General features: G+C 45.5%; 1 protein-coding gene across 1 annotated transcript in view; it reads right to left on the bottom strand.

Moving 5' to 3' along the window:
* ZRANB3 (zinc finger RANBP2-type containing 3) overlaps positions 1 to 19,885 on the bottom strand; it is a 64,630-nt gene that overhangs the window by 33,672 nt on the left and 11,073 nt on the right. The window contains exons 2-3 of the mRNA XM_070957027.1: positions 11,528 to 11,546; positions 1,170 to 1,348 (exon numbers count right to left, since the gene is read on the bottom strand). Coding sequence (XP_070813128.1) covers positions 1,170 to 1,348; positions 11,528 to 11,546 — 198 coding nt within the window. The remainder of the gene's footprint in view (positions 1 to 1,169; positions 1,349 to 11,527; positions 11,547 to 19,885) is intronic.

The raw sequence follows: 19,885 nt of genomic DNA, 5'->3' as shown, positions 1-19,885 counted from the left end.
TCATGAATAATTTCATTTATATTTAAACATATTTAGACTATCAACTCAAAGGGCTTCAGAAAATTTACAAGTATATAAAGAAGTTGCTATTAAAAATCTTAAGTGACAAGTGCTTCTTTCAAAGACTCTTAAATGACCGATATTATTAATATCTTTTTAAGGTCAGGAGTGGTTGCTACTAAGGCATAAGATGAACTGAGATTTGTTCAAAAGCATCTTGTTTCAAATACCCCACTAATTTCTTTAAAACGAAATTTAGTAAATTATATCCATTCAACCTATGATGAACAGAATAAATAGTTACCAAGGTGATCATCATGAAGAGCCATTTTTGAATAATAAAATAAGATTTATTTTAGCCAGTGAGACTGCAAAGTCTCCAGATTACATGTGGGTGACCGTAGCTGTGAGTTGATATTAACTGGAAAGCTCAGAGGGCAACAGTATCTAGGACAGTGCTGCATCAGCTTCTCCTCATGTGCTGGTGGTCCCAAAGGGATGGCTAGAGTTCAAATATTTAAAACACAGCACCCTGATTTGGGAAGCAAAGAAACTCATTGTGTGTTTGTAAAAACCGGAGCCCTCAACCCATTACCTAGAACAGCAAGCATTCTTAAACAGAAAGTGCTGCCCAGTCCTTTTAAGTCTTTGAAAATCAACATAGTAAGGAATGAAAGCAAGTATTGAAAAGGGTTTTTTTTTTTAATTGCAAGATATAATTAATGCCAATCACACAAATAAGAGCTTCCCGTCTTCCTCCTCTCACCTAATAACTATCACTACTGACAAGGAATGCTTTCCACTTGCTTTTTTTAGATCAACAGTTCAAACTATAGTCTATCTGTTTGGTCCATTTCTTTTAAAAACTCAAGACAAAATATTCAGATTAGCAAACTGTGTAATATAACCCTAATCAGAGCCTCAAAAAACAAGGGGGAAAAATAACACAGCTCTTATTCTGTCTTCCAACTTATTATGTCGTTTTTGTATTAGCGCTCCAGCATTGGAAAGCAGTTTATTAATTCCAATTCTTCAAAACAAATGTCAGTTTTTCCATTTTCTGCTGTAAGAGCTGAGATTGTACGTACCCTGTCCTGTCTAACAAGAAAGGAGATTAAACCATCTGGTACCCATTTCAAAAATAATACCATTGCTAATATATCACTCACCAAATGTCAGTTTTATTTTGTACGACGATGATATCCTCTGGACAGAGATCTGGAATCCATTTTTCCATTTCATCAACCCAAGGATATCTCAGGGATGAGGGCACCACTATTAACAGAGGCCATTCATTTTTATAGTGGTATGATACAGCTATTGCTTGGATAGTCTTCCCCAAACCCATCTAAAATGCAATCAATTGAAAGGAGAAAAATACAGTATTTGTGATAGGTCTTCATCTAAAGATATAACTAGATACAGATATACTAGGGTTGTTACATGTGCAACAGTAGCTGACCAATCTATCAGTATATAATAATGGTGAAGTAATCACATTTTCTACTTGTATGCATGAATAACAAAAATTAAATTTGTCCCTTAGCACTCTAGTCATTAAGCTTGGGACACTCCTTTGGAGCTTTACACTGTACAATTGTGTTTTCACTATCTGAAATGAATTTTGTGTCATCTGCAAATTTGACATCCTCACTTGATATGCCTAATTTTAAATTGTTTACAAACTAGTAAAATAACAATGAACCTAAATCAGATTCTTGAAGGGCTGCACTTCTTATCTCCCTTCATTGTGAAAATTATCCATTTATTTCTACCCTTTGTTTATTGTTGTTCAACCAGTTGTCAATCACTCAAAAGACTCTCCTGCATTTCTATGACTGTTTAACTGGATATAAGTCATTGGATACGAGACAGGCAGCAAAAAAGAAAGAAAGAAAGAAAGAAAGAAAGAAAGAAAGAAAGAAAGAAAGGAAGGAAGGAAGGAAGGAAGGAAGGAAGGAAGGAAGGAAGGAAGGAAGGAAGGAAGAAAGAAGATAGATGTTAGTGTGCAATTAAAAGATTACATATATATATTCAGTTATAAATAGAGCTCTTTTGTCATCTTCATTCACACTATTTCTCTAAAACTAAATCAGTGTAATTGTAAATGTGGTAATTGAGTGATAATGAATATATTCATGAATATTTCTCCAGTGAAATGGACCATTCCTGACACAATATGCGTGCAGTTACTAAAATCAACAAAATAAGTGTACATTCAACTGAAGGCATCAAAATTGTTAAGACAGCAGCATGCCTATTCTTCTCCAAATTATTTATTTACCTGTATTTAATTTATGTGCTGCCCATCTTGTCCAGAGAAGACACTGGGTGGCTTACAAACATTATAACTAAAATAATAAAGCAAAATATAACAACAGTAATAAATACTGTTAAAAGATAGGAAGGGGGAAACACAAAGTATACAGGGAGGGGTATAGTCTTTCCTAACCCAACAACCAGCTTCGGAGTGGTGCACTTTCTTTGGGGTCCCAGGCCAACTGGTAGAGCCAGGTCTTCAGGCCCTTATGGAAAGTCATAAGGGTGGGTGCAGATCTCACACTGGGGGTATGATGTTCCAAAGGACAGGAGCCACAACAGAAAAGGTTCTTCTCCTGGACTCCATCAGCCGAACTTCCTTGACTGACCGGGTCTGCAGCATGCCTTGTCTGCCGGCAAGGGTGGGATTGGCCAATTCCACTGGAGCGAGACAGTTCTTCAGATAACTGGAACCATGCCATGATGGGCATTAAAGCTAATAACCAACATCTTGAACTGCATCCAGAACCAAACCGGCAGTTAATACAGTTTGCAGAATAACAATATAACATGGACCACCCTAGGAGTCTCAAGAACTGCCTGTACCCAAATTATGGGATTACTTTTGTGAGCCGGGTGTGGAGGGACTTAGTGCAAGTATGGAAGAGGGCAATTCCATCAGGACCATGGTTGGGAGGGGCAGATACGGAGGGAGCAGGGGACCATATCGTGTTAGGGGGGCACGCACCCGCTGTCTTCAAGCAGTGGCATGCCTTGGCCCCCAAGGCTCCTCTCGTTCCCCGGGTCATCCAGAGCTTCAGAGCTCAGGCCTTAGGCTGATGCTGTGCAACGCCAGGTCCGTGGTTAATAAGGCCCCCCTCATCTGCGAGTTAATTCAGGAGGGGGGAGCGGACCTGGTGGGTATTACAGAGACCTGGTTGGACCAAGAGGGGGGGGGTCCCCCTCGTAGAAATGTGCCCACCAGGTTTCCGAGCATTTCATCAGCCAAGGGTCCAGGGCAGGCATGGGGGGGGGGGTGGCGGTTGTCATTAAGGAAGGTCTTGATCCGAGGGAGATCTCTGTACCACAGATAGCCGGATGTGAGTCTCTCCTGGTGAAGTGGGGCCATGGGATGCAGGTGGGCCTGCTGACCTGGCTCCCTGCCACGTGACAGCAGCCCTGCCTGAGCTTCTCAACGTTATTGCTGGAGTGGCGGTTGATACCCCCAGACTGGTGGTCATGGGGGACTTCAACCTGCCGTCGGCCGGTGAGGCGTCTGAGATGGCCCAGGAGTTCATGGCTTCCATGACGGCCTTGGACCTGACACAACTAATTCATGGCCCTACTCACACGGGAGGACACACTCTGGACTTGGTTTTTGTCTCTGGTCAGTGGTTGAATGGCCAGGATATAGGGGATATAGCTATTGAGCCCCTGTCATGGGCTGACCATTCTCTCCTGAGGCTGGACTTTCTGACCACTGCACCCCACCACAGGGAGGTGGAACTGATTAGGTGGTTCCGCCCCAGGCGCCTGATGGATCCGGAGAGATTCCAGAGGGAACTTGGGCCATTTCCTGAGGCTTTGGCTCACGACACGACTGAAGGTCTGGGACAGGACGGCCGGGGCTTTGGATCGTGTCGTGCCTTTGCGGCCTCTGACCCGGCGCCGCACCTGCCCAGCTCCTTGGTTCACCGAGGAGCTGAGGGAAATGAAGCGCTGGAAAAGACTCCTACAGAGTGGTTGGAGGGCCAGTCGTTCCGAATCCGATTGAACACTAATTAGGTCTCATATTAAGACCTATTTAGTGGCGATAAAAGCAGCAAAGTGTGATTACTTTTCCGCTCTTATTGCATCGGCAGATAACCGCCCAGCTGCCTTGTTTAGAGTGACTCGCTCCCTCCTACATCAGGGAGCGCGGGAGGACCCCTTGCAAGGGCAGGCTGAGGATTTTGCACAGTATCTGCACGATAAAATCACTCAGATTCGGGAAGGCCTGGACTCTGACTGGGTAGATTCCGGCGGGGTGGCTGAGGCGGGTCTTGAGAATGTTATCTGGGATGAGTTCGATCCTGTGAATCCTGAGGACGTGGACAGGATTCTGGGGAGGTTAAACGCAACCATATGTTTACTGGACCCGTGTCCCTCCTGCCTGGTACTGGCTACCCGGGAGGTTATGCGAAGCTGGCTCCAGAGGATTATAAATGCTTCTTTGGGGGAGGGTTTCCTGCCGCCTGCCTTGAAAGAGGCGGTGGTGAGGCCCCTCCTTAAGAAGCCTTCTCTGGACCCGGCTGTTATGGCTAACTACCGTCCTGTCTCCACCCTTCGCTTTATTGAGAAGGTTGTTGAGAGTGTGGTTGCGCAACAGCTCCCGCAGTACCTGGATGAAACCGTCTATCTAGACCCGTGCCAGTCCGGCTTCAGGCCTGGGTACAGCACGGAAACGGCATTGGTCGCGTTGGTTGATGATCTGTGGAGGGCTCGGGACAGGGGTTGCTCCTCTGTTCTGGTCCTATTAGATCTCTCAGCGGCTTTTGATACCATCGACCATGGTATCATGCTGCACCGGCTGGAGGGATTGGGGGTGGGAGGCACCGTGTTGCGGTGGTTCTCCTCCTATCTCTCCGACCGGTCGCAGTCTGTGTTGGCAGGGGGGCAGAGGTCGACCTCGAGGCGCCTTGTTTGTGGGGTGCCACAAGGGTCGGTCCTCTCACCACTCCTGTTCAACATTTATGTGAAGCCTCTGGATGAGATCATCCGTGGATTTGGGGTGCGATGCCATCTGTACGCTGATGACACTCAGCTGTACATCTCCACCCCAAACTGCCCCAACGATGCCCTTGAAGTGATGTCCCAGTGTCTGGAGGCCGTGCGGGTCTGGATGGGGAGGAACAGGCTTCGACTCAACCCTTCCAAGACCGAGTGGCTGTGGATGCCGGCATCCCGATATAGCCAGCTGGTGCCATCACTGGCTATTGGGGGCGAGTCATTGACCCCCACAGAGGGGGCTCGCAACTTGGGCGTCCTCCTGGACACATGGCTGTCTTTAAAAGAGCACATGACAGCTGTGGCCAGGGGGGCTTTTTATCAGGTTCGCCTGATACGCCAGTTGCGCCCCTTTCTGAGTCGGGATTCCTTATGCACAGTCACTCATGCTCTCGTCACTTCTCGCCTGGACTACGCCAACGCTCTTTACATGGGGCTCCCCTTGAGAAGCACCTGGAGGCTCCAACTGGTCCAGAATGCGGCCGCGCGGGTGATTACGGGAGCAACATGGCGCTCCCATATAACACCTCTCCTGCGTGAGCTGCACTGGCTCCCGGTGGTCTTCCAGGTGCGCTTGCAGGTGTTGGTTCTCACCTTTAAAGCGCTCCATGGCTTAGGGCCAGGGTATTTACGAGACCGCCTTCTGCTACCGATAACCTCCCACCAGCCAATACGCTCTCACAGAGAGGGCCTCCTCAGGGTGCCGTCAGTCAAGCAATGTCGGCTGGCAGCCCCCAGGGGGAGAGCCTTCTCTGTGGGAGCACCTGCCCTCTGGAACGAGCTACCTCCCCGAATACGGCTGATTCCGGATCTCTGCACTTTCCGTAAGGCCCTAAAGACGTTTTTATTTCAGCAAGCCGGCCTGGCCTGAATAGGTTTTATGGGTTAGTTTTTTAATTGTATAGCTAGGGGTTTTAAATTGGGAGGCCGTTTAATTTAATTTATTTTTAGTTATCTTAACTTTTATATCATGTTATTTTAATTCTCGGCTGTTCACCACCCTGAGTCCCTTCGGGGAGAAGGGCGGGATATAAATTAAATAAATAAATAAATAAATAAATAAATAAATAAATAAATAAATAAATAAATAAATAAATAAATAAATTTGTTTATTAAATTTGTTATAGTAACTACATTCCAAAATACTCTTGGCCAGGCACCACTATTATTAGTAGTAAAGTAAGGAAAGGATTTCAGAATTTTATCTTGAGTTTAAGGCATCTGTTGCAGGTTGTTTTTCGAACTAAAAATAACCAGATTGGCCCAGATTCAATAAAGACACAGAGCACTGGAAACTTGGTTTTCTTGTTATCTCCCTTTAATGGCTGGCGAAGTCTTTTATTTTACAAAACAAGGAGAATTTATAAAAAAGAGGAAAGAATAAGTGCCTTCAACTATATCAGAAACCAGTATCTTATAACTAAAATTATATTTTATTTTAATTATTTTCTAAAAGATATTACCTAGACTATATTCTTTAAAATCCAGTTTTACCCTATTTTCATACCTTCCTATTCTATATCTCTAATACACAGGTAGTCCTCACTTAGCGACTCTAATTGGGATCCACAATTCCATTGCTAAGCAAAACATTACATGACCTCCCTGCAACAGCAGTCTTAGTTGCGCATGTTAAGAGACTCACCCATGGTCATTAAGCGAGACATCACAGAATTGTGATTTGCCACCTGCTGCCAGCATTCCAATTGACTTTGCTTGTTAGAAGCAGGTTGCAAAGGTCACAATGGCAATCATTGTGCAGATCACTGTGACTATCGTAAATGTTCAGTAGTTGCCAAGCAACCAAATCACAATGTAACCATGGGGATGATAGTCATAAGGGAAATGTAACCATGGGGATGACAGTCGTAAGAGCATTGGTGATGCTTTTTTCAGTGCAATCGCAACTTTCAACAGTCGTTGACAAATCATCATTAAAAGAGAACCATCTCTGTATGTTTATTGCTGCCCTCTATATATCTTTTATCTTAAGAACTTATTTCTGGCTTTAGCATTTGCAGGTGATACTGAACTGTATCTTCCAGTAAAACTGCGTAGTTCACTATAATCAATCAAAATTGATTAAGGCATTGATAGATTAAGAAAATTCAAATACAGTTCTTACAGTGTTGGAGAGATTCCCCCTTGATAGGTCATGGTGAGCCAAAACACCCGTGAGGAGAAAATGTCATGGCGTTTTCATAAAGGGATTGCTTTCATTGGGCAAGTTTTTATAGCCCTTCAACCTCTCTCCTTCCCACCCTGCTCCCAGGTTTGTTTCGTATAGGTATTAATACAGGAAAATTACATGTTGGTAAGGACTAGTTTCATCGTTAAGCAACTAGCGCACACATGTCCAACCCGTGGCCCGCATGTGGCCCTGGACAGCTAGTAATGCAGCTCCACAAGATAATAAAAAAAAAAAATCAAAAATAAAGGAAGTTTGTTATTTATGTATATTTTATATGCGGTCCAAGATAATTCTTCTTCACTCAATGTAACCAAGGCAAGCCAAAAGTTTGGACAACCATGATCTGGCAGATATGGGGTGCCAAGTTAAAGTAAAACCAGGAAATAATTATTTAACTGGGGTTAACTGGATTAATTGGGATTAAGGCAAGAAATTATTTTTCAGCTCACAAATTTAAGAGACGCTGCTCACAAAAGTAAATAGGGAGAGCAATCTTGTTTAAGCAGTCTTTCTTCCATGTGTTAATTAAAAAATGTGGTTCAATCATAGAACAACTCTGTATATATCTCTATGGTTACTCTCTATATCACTATAATCTTTTCCACATAGTTCAATCTGTCTATCTGATTCTGGCGTCTGTTTTCTATTTCTGTTCTGTCAAAGTCTTGACTTTTGTCTTTGCTTCTCCTGCTGTGTGTTCCTGGCTGGGCTTCCTGGCTCTTTTCCTCTTCCACAGCTTGCCTCAAGCTGAGGGACACATCTAGAATAACTTTCCCTACACTTTAGGTCTGGGGAAAGGGGGGGAAAAAGATTTCTCCCCATCTACCCTTAATTTTTACTTGTTACTTTTATTCCTGGGCGTTGAGGTTTCTTGATTCAGCCTATTCTTCACAAGACCTGTGGCTGCAGACTTCCCAAGCAACCATCTTGTCTACCTGTTGTTTGAGTGGCAACTGAGTCATCCTGACAATGAGGGAGGGCCAAGGAGGAGGAAAGGAAGGCAGTTTATAATCTCCTCATGCAGTCTGTCCTTCCACAGCATCTCTGTCTGATAAAGGGACGAATCTTTGCTCTCATTACTATACAGGTAGTCCTCACTTAACAACCACTCATCCAGTGACTGTTCAAAGTTACGGTGAACAAATAGTACTTATGCTGATCTCCGAAGTTACATCCATTATGATGCCCCAGCAGCTACATGATCAAAAATTTGGGCACTTGGCAGCCTGCCTACACTTACAATTGCAGGGGCTTCCCCACTTGTCTTTCTCCCCCATCTCTGCCGATTTTGCCACCCTGCAAATGACTTTTGTGGTGCTGGAAAAAACAATCCTGAAGGAAATCAACCCTGACTGTTCTTTGGAAGGAGAGATACTATAGCTGAAGCGCAAATACTTTGGCCACCTAATGAGAAGAGAGGACTCATGGGAAAGGGCCCTGATGTTTGGAAACATTGAAGGCAAAAGGAGAAGTGATAGCAGAGGATGAGATGGTTAGATGGTGTCATGAATGCAATGAGCATGAATTTGGGCAAACTCTGGGAGACAGTGGGGGATGGAAGGGGGCCTGGCGTGCTATGGTCATGAGGTCACAAAGTATTGGACATGACTTAGTGATTAAACAACAATAACAGTGAAGTGAAGTAACACTTCTCCACAGTGGGGGCAGCAATGTTAGAGCTGAAGTACTGAGGCCTTCAGCCAACTGCCGCACCCTCCCCTCCAGCCTTTATTTCAGCCAAGCGCTGCTGCTGAAGAGTGGCACTTAAGCCCCACACCATGGACAGCCACTCCACTGCAACAGTGCCAAGCGCCAGCTACCAATGCCCTTCCCCATCTTCCTTCCAGTGCTGATGAGGCGCTCTCCACACCTGGCCCTATGCTGGCCATGCCAGGCCTTTTTGCCAAGGCCACTTGCCCTGTTCTCCAAATAGTATAAGCTGATCTCGTGATGCTTCGGAAGGCCTCAGAAGCTTTCTGAAGACTTGTGAGAACAGTGCACGCTATTTGGAGAAGGAATAAGCCGCCTCAGGAAGAAGGCCTGGTGAGGCTAACAGTTGCCTCACATGGAGCCAGGTAGGGCACGCCTTGCCAGCAGCAGGAGGAAGATGGCAAAAGTCAATTGGGACAGCAGGGCCTGCAGAGCACAGGGTGGACAAGGCTGTGTGCTTGAGGAGGCACTCCTTAATGGCGGTATTGAAGTAGAGACCTGAGATGGTGGCGGCTAGCTGAGACTGTTGAAGGCCCGGGTCTCTAGTTCAACCCCAGCTTTGGTGCCAAGGAGTGTTGCTGTGCAAAAGTCAGTGTATTTGTGAAATGGAGGTAGACCCTTATTGAGGCACAGGGTTGGCAGGAACCAAGGTAGGAATGGTTTGAATTGCGGTGAATCCTTGCCTAACAACTGGAGGGATTTGGTTAATAATAGCACCTAGACTTGTATACCGTTTCACGGTGCTTTACAGCCTTCTCTAAGCGGTTTAGAGTCAGCATATTGACCCCAACAATCTGGGTCCTCGTTTTATCCACCCCGGAAGGATGGAAAGCTGAGACAACCTTGAGCCTGGTGAGATTCAAATTGCCAAACTGCAGGCAGCCGGCAGTCAGCAGAAGTAGCCTGCAGTACTGCATTCTAACCACTGCGCCACCACGGCTCTTAACAATGGCAATGGAAACTGCAGAGATTGTCATTCCTAAATTATGTGGCCATGTGACATTGTGCTTTATGACTGCATCACTTAGGAATGGAAATTCCAGTTCCAATCACTGTCATAACTTGAGTACTATCTGTGCTCTACATCTGTAAGCCGCTTAGAGAGTGCTGTAAATCACTGGATTTACTGGATTTATGGAGCGGTATATAAGTCTAAGTGCTATTGCTGTTGCTATCCCATCTCATACTAAAGCAGATTAAGGTCAGAAGGCCCTTTATACAGATTCATCTTGTGCACTAGCTACATCCTTTCCTTGATCAGGAGGCCCTTCAGACAGTTACTATGCCCTGGTCACTTCATGGTTGGATTATTGTGAAGCATTCTACATGGGGCTACCTTTGAGGACTACTCAGAAATAACAGTTGGTTCAAAATGCAATGGCACCCGCAGTGCCTTTCACTATGCCCGTTTCTCACCACTGTTACAGGAGTTGCATTGGCTGCCAGTCAGCTTCTGAGTGCAATTCAAGAAGCTGGTTTATTGGTGAATCTCTGTATGACATAGGATCTGGACATCTGAGAAACTGTCTCCAAATGTTTCTGCCTGTCCAGTATTTTCCACCAGAATGGACCACTTCTCCTTCATTATATGTTGTCATCTTGTGGAACTACGATTTCACATTTTGGTGTATATAATACTAATATGAATGGATACCATACCAAAAAATCTTGGATGGTACTTAGAAAATATGCACATTGACAAAATTTCCATCAGTCAATTGCAAAAAGCCATACTGCTTGGATCTGCACATATACTAACCTGATATAGTAAAACATCTCAAGTAGTTGGGAATAATAATAATAATAATAATAATAATAATAATAATAATAATAATGGAGGATAAAAAATAGGTTGCAGGGGCACCAAAATTTACAATGAGAATGGTTTAATGACTATATACCACTTCATTCAAAACATTCCACTACACTTTCCTAATATAATAAAAATGACCATCAGCAAAAAGAAAAGAAAAAAAATCTAATTATTCTGCATTTAACAAGATTTACCTTTCAAGAAAACTCATATTCTTCCAGTTACATTGTCCTACAATTTCAACACTGATATTAAAGATGTATTTTTATTATTGCAACTTTTAAAAGTATGTGCATCTTTCTTTGGAAGAAAAAACACATTTATCAATCTAGATCACATATAGGCAATTTCTAGACTTCCTTTTTTTTTTAATTTAAAAAAACAGCCCATAAAATACCGTCTATTTTTTCTTGGCTATTACAGTAAACAGTTCACATATTAATGGGACTCCATTTAGCTTGGAAAGAATCATCAGAAGGAAAGGGATGAGGCTCCCTATCCAGCAGCCCTATTCAAAATAATTTCAGGAAAAAAAGAGAAATCTGCTTCCCTTTGCTTCCTAGCATTCCTGCTGAAAATTAGAGAATGAGAGTAAAGCCCCGATCCAACAAGGAAATCTGATACCAGAGCCACAAAAATTCCTGACACATACATATATATATTATAAATGTTAAGAAAACTATGCTGAACTATCATGTGTTTGAAACAATTATGAAACAAGTGTTTAAGACAGAAAGAGAGAGGGAGGGAGAGAGAGAGAGAGAGAGAGAGAGAGAGGAGTCACTTACCTCATCTGCAATCATACACCTAAGAGAAAAATAAAACAAATTAGGGTAAAACCAAAACAAAGCATTATTTCAATTGCAAATTAATTATCAGGAAGCAATTTCTAACATGGCTTAATAAACAATTTCCCCAAGACTTAAAGCCTGATACAAGCAATCTTTTTCTCTAAATTGGCTTTAGATTTGTGCCTCTTCAAATCCAAAGTCATTCTTTAACTAAGCTACAAGACTACTTTTATTTGAAAATGAAGAGTATTTCCCAATGGTGAAATCCACATTTTTTTTACTACCAGTTCTGTGAGCATGGCTTGGTGGGCGTGGTGTGGCTTGGTGGGCATGGCTTGGTGGGTGTGGCAGGGGAAGGATACTGCAAAATCCCCATTCCCACCCCACTCCAGGGGAAGGATACTGCAAACTCCCCATTCCCTCCCCACTCCAGGGGAAGGATACTGCAAAATCCCCATTCCCACCCCACTCTGGGGCCAGCCAGAGATGTTCTCCAAACTACTCAAAATTTCCACTACCGGTTCTCCAGAACCTGTCAGAACATGCTGAATTTCACCCCTGGTATTTCCTCATGACATACTGATTTCCATTGACATCTCCTGCTTGATCACCTTTCAAAACTTAATTCAGATTTCTGTATCATCTAGCTTATTTTTGATATATGGAGCTGTGATGGCCAAGCTTTAAATCTGCATTTTAATGAGTATTCTGTGTAAGCTTGAATCCATTCACTCCGAGTTCTTGAGATGATAACGCTGAAGGGATTATGCATGTTACCATGAGAAATGTTGGATTAAATCTATTTTAACTAAGTAATTCAATCAATTTATTATTACAGTCTTAGACCAGAGACCAGAACAAATAAAAGCACTCAGTATATATACAATTAAACATTCTAGTATAAAATAATAACTAACTAAAATCTATAATAAAATCCAGTCTGTCAATTATACATGGTCTGACTATGAGATAGTTGCAATCCCTAAATTGTGTGGCCCATTGTAGGTTCAACGCTAAAAGGGAAAGGACTAAGCAGTGCAAAGTGTTTGCCAGAATTGTTATATAACATCACTATGGTGGAGAAGACACGTGTTTGCGATGAATCCCCAGTGCTGCTGCGCAGAATCTGGCCACTTGCGCTGTAGTTATGGACTGTTCATCCTTAAGCAGCCACTGAAGATAGATAATGTCGGAACAGCCAGGGTACCTAGCAGTTATTGGCAGAATATGTTTTTTCCTAATCTCTGTATAAAAGAAACATCTAAGGAGCATGTGACCCAGTAAGTAACTCATTTTCAGTCACCTTATCAGATAAATTTAATTTATGTAACTAAATAATTGTGAAATTACAAAATGTTTCGGTGGAACAGCTTTTCACATATGAAGATCAAACCAGATCTACGCTAAGCAACAATCAACAGGGTTTTTTAAATAATTGAAATATTGTATTTAATCAGAAGGAAAACCCTTTTGTTGTTGTTGAGGGAATGCAATTTTAAAATGGCAGAGTCCTCAAATAAAAACACAATGATGAAATGGAACTTGGTGGAATGGAAAAGGCAAGTGGTATGGCTGAGAATGAAAACGAAGGGAGGGATGAGAGGCAAGTTAAAGAAGAAAACTGGGAGCTCCTATTTGCAACTAGTGAAGGATAACGAAAGTCAGGGACCAAAGCAATGGTGAAATCGTTACGCACGGTCACTCATGCCCTTGTCACCTCCCGCCTGGACTATTGCAACGCTCTCTACATGGGGCTCCCCTTGAGGAGCACCCGGAGGCTCCAACTGGCGCAGAGTGCGGCCGCGCGGGTGGTAATGGGAGCGACATGGCGTTCCCATGTAACACCCCTCCTGCGCGAGCTGCACTGGCTCCCGGTGGTCTTCCGGGTGCGCTTCAAGGTTTTGGTTACCACCTTTAAAGCGCTCCATGGCTTAGGACCCGGGTACTTGCGGGACCGCCTACTACCACCAATGGCCTCCCACCGGCCGGTACGCTCCCATAGAGAGGGGCTCCTCCGGGTGCCATCAGCCAAACAATGCCGACTGGCGGCCCCCAGGGGGAGAGCCTTCTCTGTGGGGGCACCTACTATCTGGAACGAGCTCCCCCCAGAGATACGGAGGATCCCGGATCTGCGCACCTTCCGCCGCGCCTTAAAGACCTTACTATTTCACCAGGCCGGCCTGGCCTAATTTTCCCCCTCTTTTATAAAGATTTTTAAAATTTTAAATATCTTTTAGTATTTATATATTCAATTTTAAATTGGTTTTAAAAGTTTGGGGTTTTAAATTTGTCGGGGCCAAAATTATTTAATTTGATTTTATTCTATTTTTTAAATTTTGTATTGTATGTGTTTTTATTGTTTGGCTGTGCACCGCCCTGAGTCCTTCGGGAGTAGGGCGGTATAGAAATCTAATAAAATGAAAATGAAATGAAAATGAAATGAAATCCAAATTTTTTTACTACCAGCTCTGTGGGCGTGACTTGGTGGGTGTGGTGTGGCTTGGTGGGCATGGCAGGGGAAGGATACTGTAAAATCTCCATTCCCACCCCACTCCAGGGGAAGGATACTGCAAAATCCCCATTCCCACCCCACTCCTGGGGGAAGAATACTACAAAATCTCCATTCCCACCCCACTCTGGGGCCAGCCAGAGGTGGTATTTGCCAGTTCTCCGAACTACTCAAAATTTCCGCTACCGGTTCTCTGAACTGTTCAAAATTTCCGCTACCGGTTCTCTAGAACCTGTCAGAACCTGCTGGATTTCACCCCTGGGCCAAAGGGAAAATGGGCAAACTTGCAGGCTTTAATACAGATGTATACTACTTGGGCAGGCATCCTAGCATATGTCTGGAACAGGGACAAAGACACGTGTAAGTGAAATAGAATTTTTATAAGACCGTATTTCTAGGTCTGTGGTTGGTTCAAATACCAGGGGTAGACATTGAAGAACCTTCAGATGGTAAAGAAGATATAAGATATATAGCAGGAAGGAAATACTACCATAAAGTGTAAGAAAAGAACCTAGCTATTTACTAGAGCAAGGTTTACATTACTGTTGTATATTAATAGCAGATAGCTGATTTTTAAAATTATATAACATGTTTTTATAGAGGCTGTGCCTCCTTATTTTAAATTCCTTATCTTTGTTAACAATATAATCTATCATCTGAAGCTTTATTAAAGATTTTGGTCAGTGTCTCCTTTATTAATGAAATAAAAGCAAACTACCTACACCATCAGAAAGGTTACATGGTACTAAAGCAAAAAACAAAAACAAAACAAAAAACAGATCTTCGGATTTTTCTTTTTTTATGGAGATTCAAAAATAAATTCTGTCATATGTTTTGACTGCTATGAGCAGGACATCTTGTCTTTGAAGTTCAATTAGTCATTTCCTTTTAACTGATAGTTACCCAATTGAGAATAGATAATTTGCATACCATCTGTCCCAACTATGTGACAACTATATCAAGAACTCTAATTTCAGACTTGAAGCATTTCATTTCAAGCTATAAACTCAGTTAGAACAAACAAATGTGCCAAAAGAGAACATTAATTAATATTCAGCATACTAGAATATATTAGAATGTTAATATGTCTACCCTCCTGGATGAAAAGACTGAAAACAAAAGATGAATAGTTTGCTTGCAACCAAACAATTTAAAAACAGAATGGCTTTGGGTATTTGAGCCTCCTGGTGATAAGGTTTTTCCACAATAAATCTTGGATAGGGTGTTATTGTCTCAGTCAGAGAGTTTTCTTGGACTTATGGCTCCTGAAACAAGGAAGTGGCAGCCATGGACAGGAGGACCCTTTACACACCTTGGGTGTGCCAGTTACACCCATTCCCAGATCGGTAGGTTTTGTTCAGTCATGCATGTCTTTGTGAGCACTTATCTGTACCGCAACACCCTCTACATGGGGCTTCCCTTGAAGAACATTCAGGGGTTCAAATGGTGCAAAATGCGGCTGCCTGTGTAGTAAAGGGTGTCAGGTATTCTTCACATCTAACACCACTGCTTTGTGAGCTGCATTAGTTGCCAGTGTGTTTCTGAGTGCAATTCAATATGCCAGTTGTCATCTTTAACGCCCTCTATGGCTTAGGTCCGTGATGGCGAACCTATGGCACGCGTGCCATAGGTGGCACACATAGCCATATTGGTGGGCACAGGAGCTCAGCTCCAGCCCACATGCATGCACCGGCCAGCTGATTTTTGGGCCTTCTGGGCCCACAGGAAGTAGGGAAGCAGGTGGGACTGGAAGTTGGCAAACGGGCCATTTCTGGCCTCCGGGGGGGAGGCCGTTTTCACCTCCCCAAGCTCCTAGAAAGGCTCTGGAGCCTGGGGAGAGATAAAAACGGGCCTACCGGGCCATTCCGTGCCAGCAGCAGGGGGGAGTGTGGGGGAGGGTCATGCACACATGTACGAGGGGCAGGGCACATAGAATTATGGAGGTGGGAATGCGTGTGTGCGACCCCCCCTCCCCCCTCCCCCTGGCACACGATGGCAAAAAGGTTAGCCATCACTGGTTTAGGTGCTGGGTTACCTGAGGAACCGTCTCCCTGTAGTTGTTTCTATCTGTCCACTTTGTGGTTAGGCATATTGCGGGTCCCATCAGTGAAGGAATGTCAGCTAGCAAGAACCAGGAGATGCATCTTCTCTGCTGTAGTTCCTGCCTTCTGGAATATTCTTTCTTTAGATATCAGGATTATCCCCAAGCCTGTTGACCTTTTGCAAAGTTGTGAAGATTTGGTTGAGTGCTTGGGCCTGCTCCTCCCCTCCCCCACTGAGTGGGTTAAAAGTGTGTTAATACAGCCATATTGTATTAACAGATTATTTTGTACTGTTTTAATTTTTTTGTTTTATGATTTATACTGCCCAGCTACTAAAATATAAATGTCGAGCGTCAAGAAGCACTCGACACCACGAGCAAGAACGCTAAACCATGGACGTCCTACCTGACAGGGGGGTGGGGTTGAGGCAGGCTGCACAGGGTGCTGGTGGTGGGATAGGCTGGCGAATAGGCATTATAGCGCACGGGTATTTACGGGGCTCGTGGGGGTGTGGAAGAGACACGGAGGACACGGAGACAGGCAGCATGCCTGAAGACAGCGTAGATGACGTCATCAGTGTGCGCTCGAAGAGAGACGGCGGGAAATTGAAACTCCGCACAGCTGCTGCCTATAAGCAAAACCATATAAAAAGAAGCTGGGCGAAGGGTGTGGTAGCCGCGTCTTTGATTCACATTAGCATTCCGACTTCCGCATGAGCTGATTGTCACAAATAAACCAAGTTATATCCAGCCGCTGAGCGTGTTACTTGTGTCTTTGTGAGCGCAGACCAAGAGAAGCCGAGAGGAAGACGCGGCTCCCAACCCTTCATTTGGTTTGGATACCGGAGCGGCGCGATGGCTGAGGGCGTAACTGAGGACGCTCTGCCTTTGGGGACGCCGGGAGACGAAGAGGCGGCAGGGGATGCTGCCGTCGCCGCCGAAACAGCTGAGACAGAGGAGCAGCTGGTGGTGCGGCCGAAACGTTGAGAGCCGCCGAGGGACGGTACCGCAGAGCCGCGGACGGAGGCGGGGCGTGAGGAGAGGGAGCTGCACGAGCCGGGGACAGCCGGGACGCGTCTACCAGCCCCACCCTATGCAGGCGCCCAGTTCCAGGGCTGGAGGGAACGGCAGCGGGTCGAAGACGAAGAAGGGGAGTGGAGTTACTCCACTGGCCCAGGGGTATCCACTATGGACGTTCTGCGTGACAGATTTGGGGAAGCTAGCTTTCGCGATGCCTCCTCCTGGCAGCTGTGGGCACCTATGGTGGAGTCGTCTGGTTCCTGGTCCGGTGGTTCGGCGGGAGGCAGCGTAGACAGCCGATTCTGGCTTGTCAGCCCGAAGTTTAAACCCGAGCGGCGCGACCAACGCACACAGCGGGTAAGCGGAGAGCGCCCAAATTCTAGCGCCGTCCCGTCGTTTAGTGGGACTAGTGTGCACGCTCCCACAAGAGCTGTGTCACAGCCCCGCAGGGAGAGGGGGGCAGACCATGATAGAAGCGACCAACAGAACCAACCTGGTCCGGGGCTCAGACCACCGCAGCCACATCAGTTAGACCCTGTGCCGCTGTGGGGGCATGGGCCATGGACTCCTCAACAGACCCCCTGGAGCTTACCCCCGATACAGGCTACTTTTGACGGCACCGCAGAAAAGGTGGCACTATTTCTCAGCCAGGTGATAAGCCATATGGACCTATATGGTAGGTTGTATCCATCACAATGGTCCATGGTGGTCGCTGTGACAGCGGTGTTGACAGGCGAAGCTGCTGATTGGGTCGCTGACCTACACAGCGAACATGCCTGTGAATTGACGGATCTAGGGCTGTTCTTGGAGGCGTTACGGAACCGGTTCGAGGACGAAACTCGAATGCAAGTTATCGAGGGGGAATTGGTGAATCTTAGACAACGTGGTCGCCCAGCGAAGGACTACGTTAAAGAATTTCGAAACCTGGCCGGGAAGCTCCGCTCTTGGCCGGAACGCCTACTGATCCATTAACTCCAGTCGGGGCTTGATAGAGACATCAGACAGGCTTGCGTGTACCGGGGTCTAGGGCCCCGCTTATCCGAGTGGTACAAAGCAGCCGTTAGTTTAGACGTCGGGTTGCGAGAGTTCAAGCCTTGTAACATCAACCAAAGCCAAATACGGCGAGGGCCGATGGGCCGGCCTAGTGATAGGGGTATGATTCGGACAGCCCCCTTATTTGAACCCACAAGCGGGGAGACGGGCAGACGGCCGTTCCGTTGCTTCAGTTGTAATCAGGAGGGGCATCGAGCAGCTGAGTGTCCGGTGCTGCCGCCCCGGATGTCTACCCCGCTGGCCCTGGGCCCGAGTACTACACCACAAGACCGGTCTGTACGGACACCAGAACGATCCAGAGCGGTTACCCAAACATCTCCGTTGGAGACAACACCCCGGTCTGCCACAGGCTGTCTACCGGGAACCGCTCGTATGCCTGAAACTACCGGGGAGAGTGATACCGAAGAAGACGTCCACAACCCTATGGTGAGTGATCCCATCCGCCCGTTTCTAATTCCAGTGACCCTTAGGCACCCCGCAACCAACCGGGAGTGTGATCTAGACGCTTTGATAGATTCCGGGTGTACCCGATGCCTTACCCGTCGGTCCATAGCAGAGACATTGGGCCTCCGGATACTAACGCTACGCGATCCTATTAAATTCGAACAGGTGGATGGCACCAATTTAGGGGGAGTACCCACCACTAGTGTAACGGAACCTGTGATTTTGGGAATAGGGGCCCATCAGGAACACATCAGGTTCATAGTAATAACGCAGATGATAGAGCCGATCATTCTTGGTCTTGCGTGGTCACACCTAGCAGCACCGGTGCTTTTTCGCGAGTAAAAGGACGGGGGGTTAAGATTATGTGTCGACTACCGGGGATTAAACGCTGTATGTGTTGAGCCGTTATATCCCCTTCCCTTAATGGCCGATCTGCTAACGACCCTGAGCACCGGGAAAATCTTCACAAAACTAGACCTACGTGAAGCCTATTACCAGGTACGGATACGTTCGGGGGACGAATGGAAGACCACGTTTAACAGTCCCCTTGGTAGTTACCATTTCTTAGTGATGCCGTTCGGTTTACAAGGTGCACCAACTGTTTTCATGCAGCTTATAAACGGAGTGTTACATGAGCACCTATACGGGGGGGTACTGGTCTACCTGGACGATATCCTCATCTATTCAAACACAATGGAAGAACATGTCCAGCTTGTTAGACAGGTACTGACTAAATTACTGGATGCACACCTCTTCGTTAAGCTTTCGAAATATGAATTTCACCGGAAGGAGATAGATTACCTTGGCTTTCGGATTAGTGATACGGGGATTCAGATGGACCCGAAAAAGGTGGCAGCAGTATTGGAATGGCAAGCCCCACGAAGATGCAAACAGTTACAGAGTTTTCTGGGGTTTGCGAACTTTTATCACCATTTCATCCCGTCCTTTGCGAAAATAGCATTGCCTCTAACCGAGCTACTACGAACGAAAGGTCTCGTAGCACCCGGAACGAAACCCAGGCCAGGATACGTGCTGCACTGGTCATCCGACTGTCAAAGGGCGTTCGAAGATCTCAAACGCCTTTTTGCCAGAGAACCCGTGCTAAAACATCCAGACACATTACAGCTGTTCATTGTACAGGCGGATGCAAGCGATGTAGCCGTGGGGGCTGTACTCTTACAAAAAGAAACAAACGGTAATTTAAAGCCTTGTACGTATACCTCGCGTAAATTTACAACAACAGAAAGAAACTGGGCCATTTGGGAAAAAGAGGCATACCCTGTGAAGT

The sequence above is a fragment of the Pituophis catenifer genome, unplaced genomic scaffold (assembly GCF_029215685.1).
Source record: "Pituophis catenifer annectens isolate HBS135680 unplaced genomic scaffold, rPitCat1.0.hap2 SCAF_1, whole genome shotgun sequence".
In the NCBI taxonomy this organism is placed as follows: Eukaryota; Metazoa; Chordata; class Lepidosauria; order Squamata; family Colubridae; genus Pituophis; species Pituophis catenifer.
This window is presented reverse-complemented; position numbering and strand designations above follow the sequence as displayed.